This window comes from Adiantum capillus-veneris, chromosome 13, assembly GCF_014529385.1.
Source record: "Adiantum capillus-veneris isolate H3 chromosome 13, ASM1452938v2, whole genome shotgun sequence".
Lineage (NCBI taxonomy): Eukaryota > Viridiplantae > Streptophyta > Polypodiopsida > Polypodiales > Pteridaceae > Adiantum > Adiantum capillus-veneris.
Genome location: NC_140943.1, coordinates 137,175,361 through 137,195,329, shown reverse-complemented (window position 1 = coordinate 137,195,329; position 19,969 = coordinate 137,175,361). Strand labels below are relative to the sequence as shown.

Below are 19,969 nucleotides of genomic sequence, written 5' to 3'. Positions count from 1 at the left end.
CTCAAGGCCAGAATTGACAGCACACATTTATGAGAAAGAGCTTTTGGCAGTTATCCATGCTCTTACACAATGGCGGCACTACCTACTCAGAGCGGATTTTACTGTCTTTACAGACCATCAAAGTTTACGCTACTTCTTCTCACAGAAGCAGCTATCGGAAAAGCAGATGCGGTGGGCGAACATCTTGTCACGATTTCACTTCCAAATTGTCCATGTTCAGAGACAGAAGAATTTGGTGGCAGATGCTTTGTCTCGGAAGCCGTTGGTTCTGGCTATTTCCGCAATACATCATAGGAGCTTTGAGGATATGGTCGATCAGTATGCCACAGATACAAATTTTGCATACATTTTCACACGGATACGGGATGGGGAGACAGTAGCAGGATATTCCATTTGGGATAGCTACTTAATGAGGAAAACCATGTTGTGCGTTACACAACCGTTGAGGGAAAAGGTTATGACCGAATGCCACTGTCCAACTTTTACGGGTCACTGCGGCATTGCTACCACCTTGAAAGGGGTAGAGAGATACTTCTTTTGGCCGACGCTCAAGAAGGATGTGGACGAGTTTATGCGCAGTTGCTTGGTATGCCAGAAGGTCAAGTTTGACAGGCATAAAGCACGGGGATTGTTACAGCCTTTACCCATACCCTATTGCAATGGATTTCATTTTTGATCTCCCGAGAACACAGAGTGGTCACGATGGTATCTAGACGGCTATTGACAGGTTTAGCAAGCAAGCTCATTTCATTCCAGTGAAGAAAACAGTCAAACCGGATCACTTAGCGAGACTGTTTCTGGCCCAGATCTTCAGATAACATGGCATGCCCGAGACGATTGTCTCCAACAGGGACCCCATATTTACGAGTTTGTTTTGGAAGGCTATTTGGGAGAACATTGGCACGCAGTTGCAGTTCTCGTCATCTTTCCCCCCACAGACTGACGGGCAATCTGAGATTGCCAATTCAGTGGTTCTAGATTTATTGAAGTCTTACATCTTGGATCAGAAGACTCAATGGGAAAAGTAATTACCTTTGGTGGAATTTGCCTATGATAACACGATACACTCATCGACAAGGAAGGCGTCATTTGAGATTATTGAAGAATGCTACGAAGGTTCCACCCTTCCTAAGCACGAAAGATAAGATTTTTGAAGCCGATGACTACACGCGCGACTTGGACACTGCTTTTGCCAAGGTTTGCGAGGCTTTGCAGAAATCTCAAGAAAGACAAAAAAATGCAGCAAATCGCCATCGTCGCGATTTGAAATTGAAGGAGAACGATTGGGTGCTCTTATGTTTTGAGAAGGCACGCCTGAGAAAGAAAAAGGGAAAGGAGAGGCTTTTTCCAAAGCTTAGTATGCGATACTACGAACCTTTCCATATCTTTGAAAAGATAAATGATGTCTCCTTCCGATTGAAGCTGCCCGAAACTTGGAGGATTCACAATGCTTTTCATGTGAGTCTTCTGAGGCCTTTTAAAGGCGATGTGCCCGTAGATGGGGAAGTCTGATCAGCAACCCGAAGTGGAAGAAAACGAGGAGATCTTTGTTCCAAAACATATAGTACATAAAGACAAAAGATTAAGGTTAAAATGATAAGGCGGTTCTTGGTTAAATTCAAGAACTGTCCTGCATTGGATGAGAAGTGGATGGAGGAGGAGGACCGTGGCCGGAACTCTAGTGCAGTGGGTATGCACAAGAGGAGAGTTACTCCGCTCCTTTGTCAACAGATGCCTCGATTTTTGATACTAGAGTCACTGATGTCTCTTTGAGCTTCAGGGATACTGAGAGCTGATAGTATTCTGTTGTAATGACTTAATGAAATGGAATTCCCGATAATATGATACCGATTTGTTCTTGACTTGTTTAAATGCAGGAACTGATAGACGAAATGATTGCAGCATTTGGTCTGAATGATCTCGATAGACATGGTTGCAATAGGGATTAGTCAATCGGGCATGCGATTGCTAATTGCATTGCCAATAAATCATGGTCTGAGATCCAAATGAATGTTGAATATGATTTGTCATGTGATGTCCTATGATGCATGTGATGTGACTATCGATTTGGTACATGTGCTAGATGTGTGTTCCTAGTGCGTCGGTACTAACAATCAGTGTCTGCTAAGACTATTTATGGCTTCTGCCTGTTTTGCAAGCGTAATTGAGGGCGATTACAATGCTTTCAAGAGGAGGGTATGTCACAAATTGGTGACGTGGCAGCCGGTACACTCATACACACACCCTCCCCTGTGGGAACTCCTGGAAATGCACGCTGAAATGCTGACGTGGCAAGGCTATACGACAGCCCTCGGAAAGCGCGGAACTGCTGACACGTGGCAGGCTGTACGGACGCCCGCGTTTTGCGGCGGAATTTCGACAACAGAAAAAAAGCAGGGTCAGCTTTTGCGTGGGCAGCTTTGCAGCAGTTTTTGCTTTGGCTCAAGAGAGCTTGAGAGAGGGAGAACATGCATTTGATTTTGAAGCTTTTGGGCTCTGCTTTTAGCATCCCTTGTAAATCTATATATTGGTAGTTTGGGCTCTCACTTCTCAGAGCATCTAGACGCAGAGTCTGAGAGTGAGTCCCGACTACTCTCTTATACTTTGAGTTGCAAATTAATACAAAAAGAAATACTGAAAGAGGCGCCAGTCTTTGGGGCCAACATCTCTAGGCACAAAACTCCGCTGGGCCAATGTCGAATCACTTGTGAACTGTGAACTGTTTTGAAGTGATTTCTTGTGGTGTTGCGGTAGATTCTTGACTTGGAGTGTCCAAGTCTATTACACCAAAGACTTATCACCTCTTTCGGTATTACTTTATTGTGCAAGGGTACAACTCCCGAGGGTCCAACTCTCTCAGAGGCTCTTTGTCCATATGCTCTCCAGAAGAGTGGCCCTCAGGACTCTTTTAAACTTACAAGGGATGTCGAAAAGCAAAGCCCAAAAGCATCACTTTTGAAAGCACAAACACGCAAAAGCATCTTCTCTCAAAAGCCCGCACAAAAGAGGTCAAAAATCTGCCATTGTGAGACACAGAAATCCATACAACCTACCACGTCAGCATGTCAACACGATTTATAAAAAGCAGCCTCAGAGTTTTTGATATTTTAGGTTTTAGGCCCCTCGGCCGATGCTCCATAAGTTGGTAGGGTTAGGTTTTTAGTATAAACCCTACCCCCTTCTGTTTAGGCCTCTCGGCTTGTTAGTCCTCGCCAGATCCGTTGTCCATCAGTTTCAGGATGATCTGAGGACGACGTGCACAAACCGGTCTCCAATTTCTGGAAGGTCGTTTGCCAAAAATTGCCTCTGGATTTAGAATCACGATCACTGCCAATTTCGTCGGGCAAACCATAAATATTCCACAAAGAGTTGGGCTACCTCGTGGCTCTTTATGGTGGAATGTGTAGAAATAAATCGCGCCATCTTCGTGAGTCAACCGACAACCACCCAAATGGCATTGTGCCAACGGTTGGTTCAAGGTAATCCAACTACAAAATCCATAAAAATGCTTGTGCATTTGCTTTCGGGAATTTGCTAAGGATGTAATAACCCACCGCATTTTTGTCGTTTGTTGAGCTGACATTGTGTACACTCCCGCACATACTTTTCAACAAAAGCTTTCATGTGCTACCAATAGATATACCAGCCAACCAAGGCCAAAGTACGTGTATGCCACGGTGTCCTGCACTTGGTGCACCATGACACTCAAAAAATTTGCTTGCAGATATCCTCGTCAACAGGCACACACATCCTGCCTTGCTTGAAAAGTAATTCATTACGAATGGAATACTTCTCCTTTGCCTTTCTCTCTGTAGCCAGCTCAGGGGCGTCCAAATTGCCATAGCTTTCCCGGCTACCTATTCCCTCTTGGACTCGTTGCCAGATTGCACCAAAGTGACGATCGTTTTAACAACGCCCTTTGAGAGAAAGATAGAAATTAATCGAAATCTCAGCAAACAAAAGAGTATTTACCTTAGAGATCCTACTAAGGGCATCGGCTACCATATTGGTAGCACCCTTTCGGTAGCGTATCTCAAAACAAACTCTTGCATGAGTTCGGCCCACCTTGCCTCTCGACCACGAAGGTCAAGCTGATCTTAAAGATAATTCAAAGAATGGTGATCCATCCATACCATGAATGTTGGGCTGATCTTAAAGATAATTCAGAGAACGGTGATCCATCCATACCACGACGTGTAATGTGCAGCCGAAGTAAATGATTGTGTACGGCTCGGAATGAGTGAACAATAAGTGCTCAAGGTTCCTTTTTACTTAGCGGAAGGGAGAGCCTTCCCCGCTAGAGAGAGAGAGAGTGGATGTGCAATGACAAAACAAAGTGGGTGACCACTGAGAGTGCAAATGAATGAGAGTGCTAAGGAGAGAGAGAAATGAAATGATATATTAACATCTTCAAAAGGCCAAAATGACCTATGAGACCATCAGATACAAAGTGGTGTATCTGTCTGAGGTACAAGTACAAAAAGTACTGGATGTAAAAATGAAAACTGAAAATGAAGTGTGAAATGTGAAATGTGAAAATGTAGAATAGGCCCTCAATGACACTCTGGGTGTCGTACTAGAATGCCTCTGATCCTCTGCTGGAGTCTCCGTCGATGGAGTGTGCTCCTGTGTCTCGGTCGTGGTCGTCTCGATCTCCCGAGCTCAGTCGCCCTGTCAATGAGGGTGCCTCTAGTATGAATGTGGGTACAACCCTGTGCTGGTGGTTGGTCTCCTGGCTCCCTCGATCCAAAGAAGTCTGTGATCTGTCTCTGTGATTGTCGTACTCCATGTCTACTCAGCAGACTATCTCTATGTCGGTGTAGCTCAAGTAGATATAAGCCAAGGCATCTCTAATCCTGATACCTCATGACTCTATCTAGGGGTCCAAAACCCTCCCTGAATAAGCAATGGAAGCGCCCTCGTATCTCATAATACACAGTGCAGTGGCATATGTAGTGTAGCTCTGTCTCTGGCTCTCTATCGCATAGTTGGCATATCCTAGACTCCGGTGGTATCCCTTTGAATCTACTTGTCTCAGTCTCCAGCTGGTGTGAGGATGTGCGAATCTGACCAATAGCACATCGCAGACCATGAGACAAATGAGTGTCCAAGTAGCTCGAACGAATCACAAACCCATCTCTCGAAAGTTGGAGAAGATGCTCTTTGTAGAAAGCCATCTTCGCGCCCAACTCTTGCATCGGCTCTACCCATGCCCTCCTAGTGTCGAACTGTATAAGATCCTGCAAATGAGTCTAGTGATCTCCTTCCGTGTGACTAGCAGGGAGGGTGCATCCAGGGAATACTAAAAAGGAGGCAATCTATCCATGCTGAAACCATGCCTCTGAAACCATGAGGTCATCTGCACATACCTACTCGATGCGTCTCCTTGCATCGCAGACTGTCTAGAGGACTCAAGAGCCAATCTAGTATATTTGTCTCTATGTGTATCCCATAGACTGTGCATAAAGGACACTGATCTGGTAAGAGCCTCAATCTCTACAAGAGGGGCGGCTACCTCCGCTGGAATAATCGCATGTGGTACGGAGGCATTGGCTCTAATCATCCGGGATATCATAAATACCAAGGGTCTCTCCATGCTCCTCCAACTTTCATGATTCACAGATGGTCCCCAAACCTGGACCCCATAAAGCATAGCTGAAGCAACCAAAGTATCAAAGAGCCATAGCTTTGTTTGTGGTTCTTGAAACTGAACCTGCGAACACATCCTCTCTAGCCCTCCCAATGCCGCATAGACTCTGGACAGTTTAGTCTCTGCTGCTCTCCTCAGAGTAAACCTCGGTCCCATGAATACCACCCCCAGATATATATATTCATTTGTGTACTCCACAGTGTCCTAATCATATACTAGTGTAGGTGCCGATCTCTTGACCCACTGTGGTGTGGTGTTAAACACCATAACCTTGGTTTTACCAAGGTTCACAGACAATCCACTATCCTCTGCAAAGCTGTGCAATGCATCCAATTGTCTCTGCATGCCCTCTGGTGACTCTGATATCAACACAATATCATCAGCATATATAATAATAAAGGGATCCATGTCCCTGCTAGCCGAGCACCTCTGTCGCCCTCTCTGTCAATGTAGTCAGAGACCTCATCTACATACATACCAAAAAGTGTAGGGGACAAAGGACACCCCTGTTTCACTCCAATAGTGGAATGAACAATGTCAGAAATCCCCTCAAGAGTGCGTACCTGACCAATCACTGAGCCGTATAAAGCCATGATCCCCCATATGATCTCTGTGGGTACTCCCAACTTCAGTAGCCTGCGCACCAATCTGGCCCTCGGCACTGTGTCATGCTTTGCGGAAGTCCACAAAGCAACAGTACATCCGTCTCCCATGTGCCCGACCCTCCTCAATAATGGCTTTGAGTGTAAGAATATGGTCCAAAGTGGAGAAACCCCTCCTGAATCCAACCTGTCCTACTGCTCGTATGCCCTCATTTTCTGCCCATTTACTCAGTTGCTATTCAAGAATGCATACATACAACCGTGCCAATGTGTGCCCTATCATAATAGTACGGTAGTTCCCTGGCACCATGGGGTCCCTTGCCTTGAAGAGAGGTACAATAGTAGATAATCTCCAAGACTCGGGTAATCCCTCACACATGACACGGTTAAACAACCGTGCAAGAACCTCTGACAGTAAATCTCTAGCATGTATCAAGTGCTCTGCCACCAAACCATCATGATCATATGCTCTCCTAGTCCTCATCCTATCAATGGCGTTCTTCACCATCTCAGTGGTAAAGAAGGTACTAGTGGCTGGACATGGCTCTAGAGGGTCGGCACTGGTGGTTGCCCAGGTACTGTATATAATGATGCTGCATACTGACCCCAAATCTCGGGAGAGGTAATCACTGGAGGAGGTGAGTGCTCATGGAAGAGACGCCAGGCCTCACCTGAATCTCGACTCAAAAAGAGCTGATACAAATCACGTTCCATCTGGGCTAAAAAGGCCCGCTTCTTCCGTCGCACTAAACGTCGGAGGGCAGTCCGAGACTGTCTATATGTAATGACTCTAAGTATAAGCTCGCTCTGAATCTGAACTCTCATATCTCTACACTCCTCATCATACCAACTATTCTAAGGCATGTTCCCAGAACGTCTTCTCTGATCTGGTTGAGTGTGTGGGTATGCCTCTGCTGCTGCCCCATGCAAGATCTCCGTCAATAGAGTGGTGATCTCCTCTACGGTATATACAGGCTCGGCTGCCCTCATCCGCCTGTAAATCTCCATAAACTGAGTCCGTCTCTGGTGTAAAAGTATACCGTGTGTGCAATCCTCCGTGGGGTCTGAGAGGCACTATACTGGAAAGAGACTAAAAAAGTCAGGAGAGCATGGTCCACTGCTACTCCAACAGGTCTAGGTCCCACACTGAGATCCTGAATACTGGAGATGAAGCTCGGTGAAGTCATGACATAGTCCACTGTACTGGCCCCATGTATGTGTGGAAAGCATGTGAATCCCCCAGACGTAGGAAAAATCTCTAGACCATCAAGTATGACCAAACCATGCGTAGTCGTCATCTCCATGAGATATCTCCCATACTTTGTGTGCTCTCTATCCTGTGAGTGTCTGTCAAGCCCCATCTCCGATATATCCAACTCTCTAAGCATCTCCTCCGAGGTATCATAAAATACCGTTTGGGAGTTGGCCGTCCTAGCATTAAAGTCTCCCAAGAGAATAATATCTCCATCTCTAGAGAACTCCCATTTGTCATCATCAAGTATAGAGAAAGGGGATTGCCCTCTAGGTGAGGTATAGACTGATGTGCTAGGGGGAAAGTAACATATAGCAATGTATAAGAATCTACCCATCTCAGCTCTCAGTCTCACCCACATGTATCTCGCCTGGTCATCTCTCCAGACAATCTGTAATAGCGGCTGCAACTCCTCCCTGAATAAGACTACTACCCCTCCTGAACCTCGACTCCCATGCTGGGATCTAGTGTCTGGCCGACAAGCTGTCTCCCATGAATAACCAGTCACACTTGGCATCAACTATCCAAATTTCTGATGTGTCTCGGAGTAAAAGACAATGTCTCTATCTCTAAAGCTATCCTCAAAGGCACCCACATCCAGCTTATATGATCCATTACAATTCCATGCCGCCATCCGGAGTGTGGTCCCATATGTCTTGCACCGTCATGTTGTGCGTCTTTCCAAAACCACTACTTTCCCTCCTCTATAAAAGGCAATTTTTCCCTTCTCCCTTGCTGACTTGATCTCTGGCATCAACTCTTGCATATGTGCTATAAATGCTAAAGTAAGGTCATCCCCCATAAATATCCCAGTTTTCTTAAGTGCTTGTCTCTTCTTCAAGAATTCCTTCCTTGTTTCCAAAGTCGGGAAATGCAAAATAAGTGCTCTCTCTTTGACGTTTCCCTTCTCATCCACTCCCTTCTTTCCTACTCTCCAAGCACCTGTGTGCATAGGTTCCGGGATGCCCATGTGCTGCAAGAGTTCCTTCACTTCTTCTTCTACATTTTCAGTGTCTTTGATACCAGTAATACGCACATGGAGGGCTCTATTCCTCCTCTTCTGTTCCTCGTCAATGGTCATATTGATGATGGTAGAAGTCTGTGCGGCTTCTAGCATCCGGGCCTTCCCTTTCTTTGCACCTTCAATCCATTTTTCTGCTTCGTCAAACTTCTCCTGTGTTTTAAAAAGACGCTCCGCCCATGAGGAAGCCTCTTTCGAGTTTTGTTCTTCCCCTTCGCACAAAATTTTCTCACCTGCTCCTTAATTTCTTTGAGCTCCTTTAACATCGAGCGCTGATTTCCCCCCTCCATTTTGGGCATAATTTTGCAAGTTGCAAGTTCCCCTTTAAGCTCTTCAATCACTGCATCCTTTTCCTTCATGCCTTTTCCACATTGGTTTTCCAAGATTCAAAGCTTGCAATTGCCTCATTCAACTTTTTCTGCATAATACATTCCATTACATTCACTTCTGCCCGCATTAGAGCCTGCATCTCCCCTTTCACAGATAGATACATCTCATCATGCTTACCAAGCATCGCTTTATCCAACTCTTTCCTCATATCTGCATACATAGAATTCTTATAACTCTCTGCGTTTGCGTACATCTCCTTCCTGAAGTCATCTCTCATAAAGCTAAGCTCAGATTTAATCATCACTTGAACCCTCTCCATCATTAAATCATCTTTGACTCTGACGGTTTTCCCTGCCCGTAGAGAGCTTGGCGAGAGTATACTATCTCTGTTCCTCCGCTTGAATGTCGCTTTCATTTTTTGTGGGGTGGTGAAGCCACTTGCATCACCATCCTCGACTGGTTGGTCCATACGAGAGAGAAGAACAGATCGAGCACTGAGTCAAGGCCCTCACCAGCTGCCACTAGTGTTGATGTGACAGAGCAATGTAAGTTGCTGCAGAGACACAGTGGGCTTGCTAGCTGCCGTAACAGCCCTGGCTGCCCTCGCCCTCGCCAAAAAGTCTGTTCGCCCTGGCTTGCTCGCCCTTGCCCTGGCTGGCTGCCCTCGCCCTCGCCAAAAATCTGTTCGCCCTGGCTTGCTCGCCCTCGCCCTAGCTGGCTGCTCGCCCTCGCCCTCGCCCTCGCCCTGGCTGATTGCTCGCCCTGGCTGGCTGCTCACCCTCGCCCTCGCCCAGCTGTCTGCTCGCCCTCGCCCTGGCTGATTGCTCGCCCTGCTGTCTACTCGCCCTGGCTGCTGGAGAAAAAGAGAGAAAGAGAGAGAGAGAGAGAGAGAGAGAGAGAGAGAGAGAGAGAGATACAATCTTGGTGGATCTAATACAATGGAGAGAGAGAGAGAGAGAGAGAGCGAGAGAGAGAGAGAGAGAGAAGATACGACACCAGATGGGTTTCCAAACCCCCCTCCAAGGACCCCTCTCTCTATGGCTAGAGAGGTATTTGCTTTAGATTGCAAAAAGGTATGGTACAATGATCTTGATGCTAGATGATGAACTATGTCGACGACGAAGGAAACGACGACAATGGCGGTGATGATGATAACGACGACGACTAGGCTAAAAACTGAAATGGGAATCTATCGCCGCAACTTGGCTACTCTAGCAACACTAGGGCTGATCTGCTGGTACGGGTCTGAGTCTAGTTCGAATAGACCCAATCAATGGCTGATTTGGTGGCTAATGCGAAAACCCTAGAGGTCTATGCGGTTGAAACTAGAAACGCTGGTGACTGAAAACTGATCGTGGAATTCTGCTGCAATAGTCACCTCCGGCGAGGTTCTGCAACCAAGGAATGGGTGAGAACACGGCAAGGCTTAGGCTGGAAATGGGATCGCTATGAAAGCTGAAAACGCTAGGCCAGTAGCTCCAAAAACGCTGGCTGATCTTGTGAGAAAACGTTGGGGCAAGCTGTCTGGTTGCACTCTGCACTTGTGCATTGAGCTTGTCTTCTGTCTTCTGGTAAATCTGCTAGCGCTAGGTTTCCCTTTATACCTTCCCCAAGCTGGGTCGAGAAGTTCTCAAGAGAAGTCCACGATTTCCTTTTGATTCATTAAGTGAAAAGTCACTTACAAGGTAAGCGCTTAAGAGATGGTTCACGTGCAGTTATGAAACTGGGTTCATACGGTTATGTCACGTGACACATCCAACCCTATGTATCTGTGGACAAGCTACAGCATGACAAGGGTTCAGTCAATCCAGTCAGTCTAGCTTAGGAAGTGTTCTTGCACTTTTGTGAGTCAGTTCGCAGACCGTGCATGCCCAGGCACTTAGGGTAGATGCATATCCTCTGGTTGCACACAGCATGATCATCAGCATTACCATCAGAATCCAGCAGAAACCATCAGGAGCATTTTTTAGTGCATTAAATCTATTTTCCCTATTTTTGACATTTTTCACTTGTTATTTTAAGTGACTTTTGTTGGGAACTGAGTAGGGCAGTTTGGGTAAGATAATATATAAGCAAACCTAGGCTAGCACTATTTGGCAAAAGAGCAAGGAGAACACAAGCCAAGGGCAGCAGGTTCCCCCTCTCTCTCTCAAGCAAGACTCCCCCCTTGGTGGCGATTTCCTCTAGCAAGGCCAGCGTTCTACACGACCATCTCCCTGGCGTTTTCAGCACCTAGCATCATCGCCATAAGCCTCAGCCTGTCAGCGTTTTTCAAGCCAACCTGTGCAATGTTTCCAGCCTCAGCACACAGCGTTTTCAGTCAGCAATTGCAACCCATATAGCCAGCGATAAAGACCAGCAAATCAGCGTTTCCAAGGCAGCAGAAAAGCACTGAATTACAGCAGTAAAGCAGCGTTTTCATGCTACAGCAGGTTGCGTTTTTGCATCAGCAGACTTCAGCATCATTGGTGTTTTTGGACAGCAGTACCACGGGTTATCGGAATACTCAGTTTTCAGCCATAGACTCGGTCCGTCGTCACCATCGAGAGTGCGGCCTTCGGAGGAGGGTTTTGCATCGTCTCTGGTGTTGTATTCTCTTCTCTCTCTATCTCTCAGTCTCATGCACTTTCACTCAGTGTCCATTCACTTTGTTGGTGTCCATTGCACTCTCTCACTAAGAACGGAAGGCTCTCCCTTCCATAAGAAAAAGGAACCTTGAGCACAGTTCGGAGCACTCATCTTGAGCAAAGTTCATCATTCATTCCGCTGCACCTTACAGGTTAATGCTCATGCTTGTGGGTACTAGGTGGTAATGCTCATGCTAGGTATTGGCTACTGATGCTAATGATCATGGGTTGTGCAATCAAAGGGTATGCAGGTACTCTAAGTGCCTGGACATGCACGGCTTGCGCACAAGCTCACAAAGGTGCCAAAACACTTCCTAGGCTTCCTAAACCCTAGAAGTAGGAACAGTTTGTCCACGTACACATAAGGTTAGATGTGCACGTGACACCAAGTGGGCACCAAAGAGATAATGGCGCCAAACTTTCAAGGCATGAATTACTGCCAACAATTCCTTCTCCTGTGTGAAATAGCATGTCTGCACATCTGTGAGCTTGCAACTTTCAAATGCTACACGCCGGCCATCCAGGTATAGGACAACGCCGATTGCATAGTCATTGGCATCCGTTTCCACCACAAAGGGTTTATTCGGATCTACAATCTGCAACATCGGTGCAGTAGTAACAAGTCGCTTCAATGTTCCATCGAATTGACGGACTAACACTGCGCTTTAACAGACGAGTAAAGGGTTCGGCAATATGAGCGTAATCCTTAATAAATTTCCGAAAGAAGCCTGTAAAACTAAAAAAGGATTTCACTTACCCGATCGTGTAAAGAACGGGCCAATCCAGCACAATACGTATCTTGTCCGGGTCATTGCGAATGCCATCGACCGAGATGACATCACCCAAATACAGCAACTCCGTGTGGAAAATTTCGTACTTAGTTTGCTTTGCATACAACTTTTCCAGTCTTAAAATACGCAAGACGAGATGAAGGTGTCGCACATGCTCCTCGAGTGTTTGTTGTAAATTAAGATATCGTCGAGGAATACAACAACCCACTTTCATAAATATGAATGACAGAGATCATTCATCATTTGTTGGAAAGTGGCAGGAGCGTTGGTTAACCTAAAGGGTAAAACCAAAAACTGGTAATGTCCATACCGTGTACGAAACGCGATTTTCGAGACATCTCGCGGATGTATCTGTATCTGATGGTATCCGAAACGTAGATCGAACTTGGTGAATTAACGAGCACCTCAGAGTCGATCCATAAGGTCGTCCATGCGAGATAACAGGTACTTATTCTTGACGATGACCTTATTGAGACCTTTGTAATCTACGCAAAAGCGCATCCCACCCTCCTCCTTTTTGCCGAGAAGAACCTTAGCACCCCACGAAGACTTACTAGGTTCAATAAAACCATTGGCAAGATAGGCTTGAAGCTGCCTTGCTATCTCGTCTTCCTCTTTCGGGCTGAACCTATAAGGTTGCCAAGAGATAGGATGGCTACCGGGCAAAAGCTCTATCTTATGATCAAGATCAAGCCCATGAGACAGTGGAAGCCCATCTGGTAAAGCCGGTGGAAAGAAGTCCGCAAATTCAGCCAAAACGGAATCCAAATAACGCTTAACAATTGCATCATGATCAGACAAAGACTCAGGAATTTCCAATGCAATAACATCACTTTTCGAAAGAAGAGAATGACACTGAGACTTCATGGTAACGCTGGATTCGGAGGTTGAGTCGCTACACAACCTCAGTCCATTGATCACTCCTACGTTCCGCATAGCGGACCACATATGGATGGTCTGCGTGAGACGTATCGAGCTTAAGTGCCTGTACTACACGAGAAGAAATGAAATTATGAGTAGATTTAATGTCAAAGAAGACCGTCCCAGTGTGGCCATTGATCTCTCCTTTAATGAGGAAAAGATCATACGAGCCAAACAGAACCTTATTAACGTGACAACCCAGGCAGCTACGTACATTAATATTAAATATCTCTGAATCAAAAGAAGACAAAGTACCTGGATTATCGATGGCGTTCACCGAAGTATTCGCCAGTGTGAAGGTCGACGTCTTCTTCTTTTACTTAGAACACGCCTTATTGCCGCAGAAGTGGCCGGTCTGGTGGCAATCAAAACAACAATTTTTCTTTGAGGCTTCCACACGAGCTGGTTTCAATTTGCCGTCGTTCTTCAATTTCTTCCGCAAAGGGTCCGTTGATTGACTTGTGGCTGCCAAAGCATTCAAGAGCTTGAATGTAGACATGGAGGAACCACGATGAGGAGTCTCCCCATCCCTCAAGCCACCTCCAAAAGCCGCCAAAATATTATCATAGTTTTTGTGAACTTATCGATGTCCTCAGTAGGCTCTGATACCAATGTTAGTCCCTCGTAAGATCCATCCTGCACACATGACATGACACAAGTCAAACTCACACCTAGATAGCAGGCAGCCAGGTCAACAAGCTCACCTCCAAGCCATAGAGCCAATACCGGCTCACCCCCGATCCTGGCCTGCAGCCAAACGGGCTAGCCTCTGCCACAAGAGCCGGTTTCCCACACCAGTACGTGTGTGCGGACAAAGCTGCCAAGGGCCTAGAGTCCAAGTGTAGTGATCACACAAGATGTCTCACAAATGAGACTCCTATTTATAGGACTTCATAACCAAAGGGCCTGGTTCACACTCGTCGGATATACTACAGACGCCCATCCTAATCTCTGGGAACGTAACACGGCCACGTTCTCAGTTCAATTCTTCTAGTCCTCACGGCCAGTTCTTTCAGTTGGGCACGACACGTCATCACTTTGGGACATATCCCAATCTTGAAAAATTTGTAATCGCCCTCCATTACAACTACAAAACAACCAAAGGACAAAATCTTATGATTTAGTCATCTTATCCTGTCCCGACCTCTTGATGCACCTAGATCCCTATGTAGCCATCTCATCCTTCCAGAACTCTTGATGCACTCACAACAGTATCCAGTCATCTCATCCAGACAGAAATCTTGATGCACTAGAATCATTTCTCATTCACTTAGTATCACATCAAGATCTCGTTGATCTCTGACAGATGTCTAGATGCACTAAGTTCAAATCATTCATCAGATAAATGTTGCAGACATTTCATCTTTCTCTACATGTCTCTAACAATACACACATGAAAGAGCACGTGTCATCTGTTCAATCGAGGAAATTTCCAAATCAATGTACATATGTTCATAAAGCCGTTCCACAAGATATTGTCAACTTGTGGGTATCCCTAAAATCTCAAGGAGAAAATAGTGACTTTATTCAATCTAGGCAATTTATGACAAAGGAGTGGAGTGGTCCCCTCTTGTGCACTCCGCACTGCACCACATTCATCCTGCTGATTCATGGATAACTTTTGGCATAGACACTGCTAATAATCCAAAAGCTTCAAGGAACAGCTCAAAACTGAAGAGAATTTGCGATGTTCTCCTCCCCCATCTACTTTGCATCAAGAGCCAAAAAGTGCTCTTGACCAAATTATCCAATGGACCTAGCTTACCTTTCTGTTCTTTTCTTGTACTCTGTGATATGTTGGTAGCCCTACTGGCCTCCCCTGTCCACTGGCACCTCATTCTCAATCGTTAGAATTCTTTGATGAACCATCAAGTGATGCCCTTGCTTCTTTGGAACCCTCGGATGCACTATCAGCTGATTTCCTTACTTCTTTGGAATCCTCTAATAAAACTATCATCCGTTTCCCTTCATTCTTTTTGTCCCTTGGAAGACTCTTGCCCCATTGAGGTGGCCACTAGCTTGTCCGTAGGATAGGTCAATGAGCCAGCATACATACCAAAACCTTGCTTGGCATGTCTAATACATCTTTGAATGGAGTCAGAGTTTTGCTGCAAACAATACCGTCGAATCTCTTTTTGTCACGTGCGCATCGCACTAAAGCTCCAAGCTACTGCTACAGTTTAGCGTCAATCTTAGTTAGCTTAGGATCTAGCCTGGCATTTTGTGAGCCTCTCATAGTTGCATACCCTCACTTGCACAGTAGAGTCCCCTCACTTGCACAGTAGAGTCACTTAAGCACATAGGCATATGAACAGTCACTTCTCAAGTCATTCACTTGCAAAGTGGAGTCACTTAAGCATATAGGCATATGAACAGTCACTTAAGTCATTTATTAAGAAGTGACTTTGACATGGCATATATTAAAAATAGGTAAGGCAAATGGCTTAAATACCTATAAAAGAGTCACTTGGCTTCAGTTTAAGGACAACAGAACAAGTACTCACAGTACAAGTGCCCGTTGCACAAGCACCCATCAGCATTTTCCATCGCTAGCACCTTCATCATCTTCAATACCCTCAACACCAGTAGTTCAGCACCAGCTTTTTCAACCAAGAACATCTAATCACCCCTAGCATTTTGCATCAGATTCACCCTCAGCGTTTTTGCACCACATCAGTGTTTTCAGCCTATAGCACCAGATCAGCCCTAGCATTTTGCAGATCCTCGACATCAACATCAGATCAGCCCTAGCGTTTTGCATCAGATTCAACCTCAGTGTTTCTACACCAGATCAGTGTTTTCAGCCCATAGCATCAGATCAGCCCTAGCGTTTTGCAAATCCTCAGCGTTAGCATCAGATCCAGCCTAGCATTTTTGCATGAAGCATCAGCATGAAGTATTCATGCATCAGCATTTAGCCTTGTATCAGCATTTGTGCGAAGTACTAGATCTGAGTTAGAATCCATAAACCCTTCGGCAGCACCTAACACTATTTGCAAACCACAACAAAACTGCTCAGTCTGGTCCTTGAAAGTGATCCTCCGAAACGAGGACACTGGCAAATAGGTATCCCAAAACCTCTGGTGGTAGTCATCCAAAGTCTCTGCCGAGCAGTGATGACATCTCCTTCATATTCTTCCGTTATCAAGGCAGAAGCGAAAACTCTCTTGAATTTTATCCACTTTTGAGTTCATGTCAAGTAAGATACCGCCCTTTTCACCCTGGAGCGTTCCGAGAAACGACCTCCCGAGAAGGCGACGTCAAACTGCTGTATGAATTCAAAGGCTCGATGAATGTTCTGGTAGACTGAAAACATGTCAAAATTGATTGCTTGACCCATCCTTGAACTCCTTGGTCTTCTTGTTCTTTTGCTCACTGTTTGAACTGTCAGCAGAGGACGGAGTCTCCTCCTCTAAACTGCTAGATGGCTCCCTTTGCCTTCTAGTCTTTTTTTAGAAGCAACCTCAGCTTGGGTGATTGCTCATCGTAGATCTGGCTATATGTGTCCAGCATTTTGGATTCATTAAGTGCTGGATCTGCCTCCCTACACTTGCAGTTTTGTGTGGAGTGTGGACCTGTACTGGCTACGCCTACACTTCAAAAGCAACTCCTCGTGGCTGGATTTGCTGCAAAAACCAAAACGCCCCTGTAGGGCAGGCTTCCCTTGCGTTTTTTTCAAATTCCTGCAGAACCCTTGGCTGATCTGCCCCAACATATTTCTTGGCTGGTTGTTTACACAACTCCTACAAGCTATCGACTCTTGTGGTTTCTTGAAGGCTTTGATTGCTCCCATGTTTGCCTAGCAAACTCAGCTTCTTCAAGTGTGTGTGTGTGTGTGTGTGCGTGCGTGCGCGCACGCGCGCGCATGCATGTGCAGAGTATGGGCTGGCATATCAGCCTCAAACAGCATCACTTCCTGACAGTCTTGCCCTCTCATTGAAATATGCCTTCTACCAATGTCAAAAACACACTCTCACTCTAAGCACACTATAAATCTTTTTCCCTTTAAAATTGCTTACGTTCAAACATATTGAAATGCAGGCACAATGGATGCTAAAGAGCAGGATAAACCTTGTACTTCAAGTCTTGACATTTGATTCCAACAACTGCATAATGACCAATTACATTCTTTTTTCCCAAAGTAGTGCAACCTGGTACATCAGCCCCAACAATAGCACCACTGCTCGACAGGCAGCATTACAAAGAGATGGGATGGATATAAGCCATACATGCAACTAATCAATCCCAAAAAAAAGCTGCTGCTGCAAGTTTGATCAGGTTCCAAACGCGAAAGGAAAATCAACTTACGTATGGAGAATGCAGCCTTCACCTATTTCACTTGCACCAAGCACATGGCTATTTGGGTATAAGAGACAACCCTTGCCCAGTTTTACTGCAGGACCAACTGTGCAATATGGACCAATCACAACATCCTACAAGAGACGTAATAGAAGTTTACATCAGAATTTGTTAACCATTAACAAATAGGCTTTTAGACACAAAATTCACCTCCTGAATGATAGCTCCCTGATGCACAATTGCCGTAGGATGTACAGATGCTGAGGAAGATGTGTTTTCCCTCTCTATATCTGTGTCTGGTACCATTGTGCCAAAGATTAACTGCATGTTTATGTACCAGAAAAAACACCCAGAAGAAGCACAAAACTTGGACATACTTGCTTGCAGATCGCTTCTTGGAGTAGGGTTGCCTGTGCTTTTTGAAAAAAACAATACCTTGCGGTCAAAGCATGCAACTACCTGGAACACGTGCAACAGAAAGACTCCATAATTTCTGAAACGAGTGGAGCATGCAGCTCTACGAACAGCAATAGCACCTTGCAGAAGATACTTGAGTATGAGGATAAGCATAACAATTAGTAAATTATAGAAATCACATGACAAACACAAAGCATTCTGAAGGTGGTAAAATGCATGGCTGCCCTCATAAGGAACTTTCGCAGATGCATAAAACAGGAAGAAGAGAATGAAGAAAACCTCAGCTACTGGTATCTGTTGCAGCACCAGGTATTGATGAACTAACAGGCCTCAGTTTTTTAAAGACATAGATGACAAGCATAAAATCAGGTGATTGCATACATCTTGCAAGGGATCAAAATAATACTCTATATATCCTCTACTGAAACTTGTAAGCGTGTAAGAATTCTCTATGATTGTTCAGCCCACTTCAACCACACCAAAACAACAAACTCTTATCACAATTCTATCATTTTTTTGCAAACCCAAAACAGAGTAATAACACGCAGCCCCTGGCCATATTACTAACAGTTATAAAATCATTGACTGACATTGAGCCCAGAAATCCTCATCCTCATACTAATTAAGCTCACACGTGGTGAATACTACATTCAGAAAGAAAAAACCATTCTCAGAATGCTTTGTAAACCAAAGTAACACATTCACTTGAAAGATCATATGTGTTCTGCTGATGAAGCATGGGAATAATTCCGCACATAATTTTACCTCCAAAAATTGTGAGCTCACATGCCAATAGTTCCTCCAACTAAGTAACTCATATACTGTCAGTACTAAATTCAGACACAGAAAAGGTTTTGAGAAAGCTTTGCAAAACAAAAGCAGCCAGAAAGCTCATGTCAAGGTCCAAGCTAAATCTCCACTTTTCAGCCACTTTCACATGAAAACAGGAAACAAATACGTAAATAAATTCTAGAAGAAAAATGGCAGCTCTCTCTTATGAGTTTCCGTTGAACTTTAAGGAACAACCATTCCAACGCGAGGAAGCTAGAAACCGAATGACAAGTTTCCATAGCACGACATATCTACTGTCAAGGCCAAAAGAGGGGTGTGTGTGTGTGTGTGTGTGTGTGTGTGTGTGTGTGTGTGTATAGAGGATGAGAGAGAACAGCATGAACTCACTGACGCAAGAGGCAGCAGCTCCACAGAACATGAAGAAGCACCATAGAAATTGAGGGAGCGCGCCTGCGAGCGCAGAATTCCAAGCATTGCTTTCTCGACAGCTAGCTCTCCATCGACCTTTGTAGCAACATTGCTACAGGAAGCTGGATCAGCAGCTCACTACAGACGAACCTGTACGAGGGTGGAGGAGAGCTTGCAATTTCCTCCTTTTTCAAGAAACTACCAAATTACATTTAAATTACTTGGCTTTATCCTTAAAGCAATACCCAATCATTGTGTGTAAGTTTTTTAACTCGAGGCCGACTGCCCTCAGCACTAAAGGGCACGGGCATTAAATGAAGCTCGGGAGGTGGGATCGACGGTTGAGAAGCCCGGGCACGAATCTCAAGGAGATTTGAGGGCTCAAAAAAATGGGGCGTGGGGTGTGGCACACGGGTTTGAAACCTGGTGGGTGCCGAGCTAGGCGCATGACTTATCCAACCCCCCTATGCGCATACGTTGACCATGGTGGGCAACAAATGCATGATAAGTAAACGTCGACAGGGTGTGCCCATGTCCAAGTTTACTTTTCGGCGTCCTAGTTTACTTCTGGGCATCCTACGGCCCTATGCACCTCTGCTTTTGTGCCCGGGCTTCTCAGCCGTAGATCCCACCTCTTGAGCTTCCTTTAATGCCTCGTGCCCTTTAGTGCTGAGGACCTACTGCTACTTTGTTTGTTGGCGCCGAAGTTTTTTGAGCAATGGGTTCTGTTTTTGGCTAAGGCCTATGTCACACTCATCGCCGAGACGTGTGTGCAATTGACATGGCGAAAACCCTATTGGTGGGTTCAAATGTCTAGTGAGTCGGTTGCTCCCTCACCCATTCTATCAACTCAACGGAC

The 19,969-nt window shown here is 45.4% G+C and overlaps 1 protein-coding gene across 6 annotated transcripts in view; it reads right to left on the bottom strand.

Annotated features, from left to right (window-relative positions):
* The window catches only part of LPXA (bacterial transferase hexapeptide repeat-containing protein), a 35,845-nt gene extending 16,531 nt beyond the window's left edge, over window positions 1–19,314 (bottom strand). For 2 of the 6 annotated variants that reach the window (XM_086527428.1, XM_086527429.1), the window contains exons 1-5: window positions 19,090–19,279; window positions 17,871–18,029; window positions 17,704–17,789; window positions 17,503–17,627; window positions 17,266–17,374 (exon numbers count right to left, since the gene is read on the bottom strand). In XM_086527428.1, the coding sequence (XP_086383554.1) occupies window positions 17,266–17,374; window positions 17,503–17,627; window positions 17,704–17,789; window positions 17,871–18,029; window positions 19,090–19,120 (510 nt within the window). In that variant the 5' untranslated portion in view covers window positions 19,121–19,279. Of the gene's footprint in view, window positions 1–17,265; window positions 17,375–17,502; window positions 17,628–17,703; window positions 17,790–17,870; window positions 18,030–19,089 lie in introns of all 6 variants that reach the window. The other 4 variants (XM_086527427.1, XM_086527431.1, XM_086527430.1 and 1 more) reach the window with 4 other exon arrangements.
* Window positions 19,315–19,969: the final 655 nt, after the last annotated feature.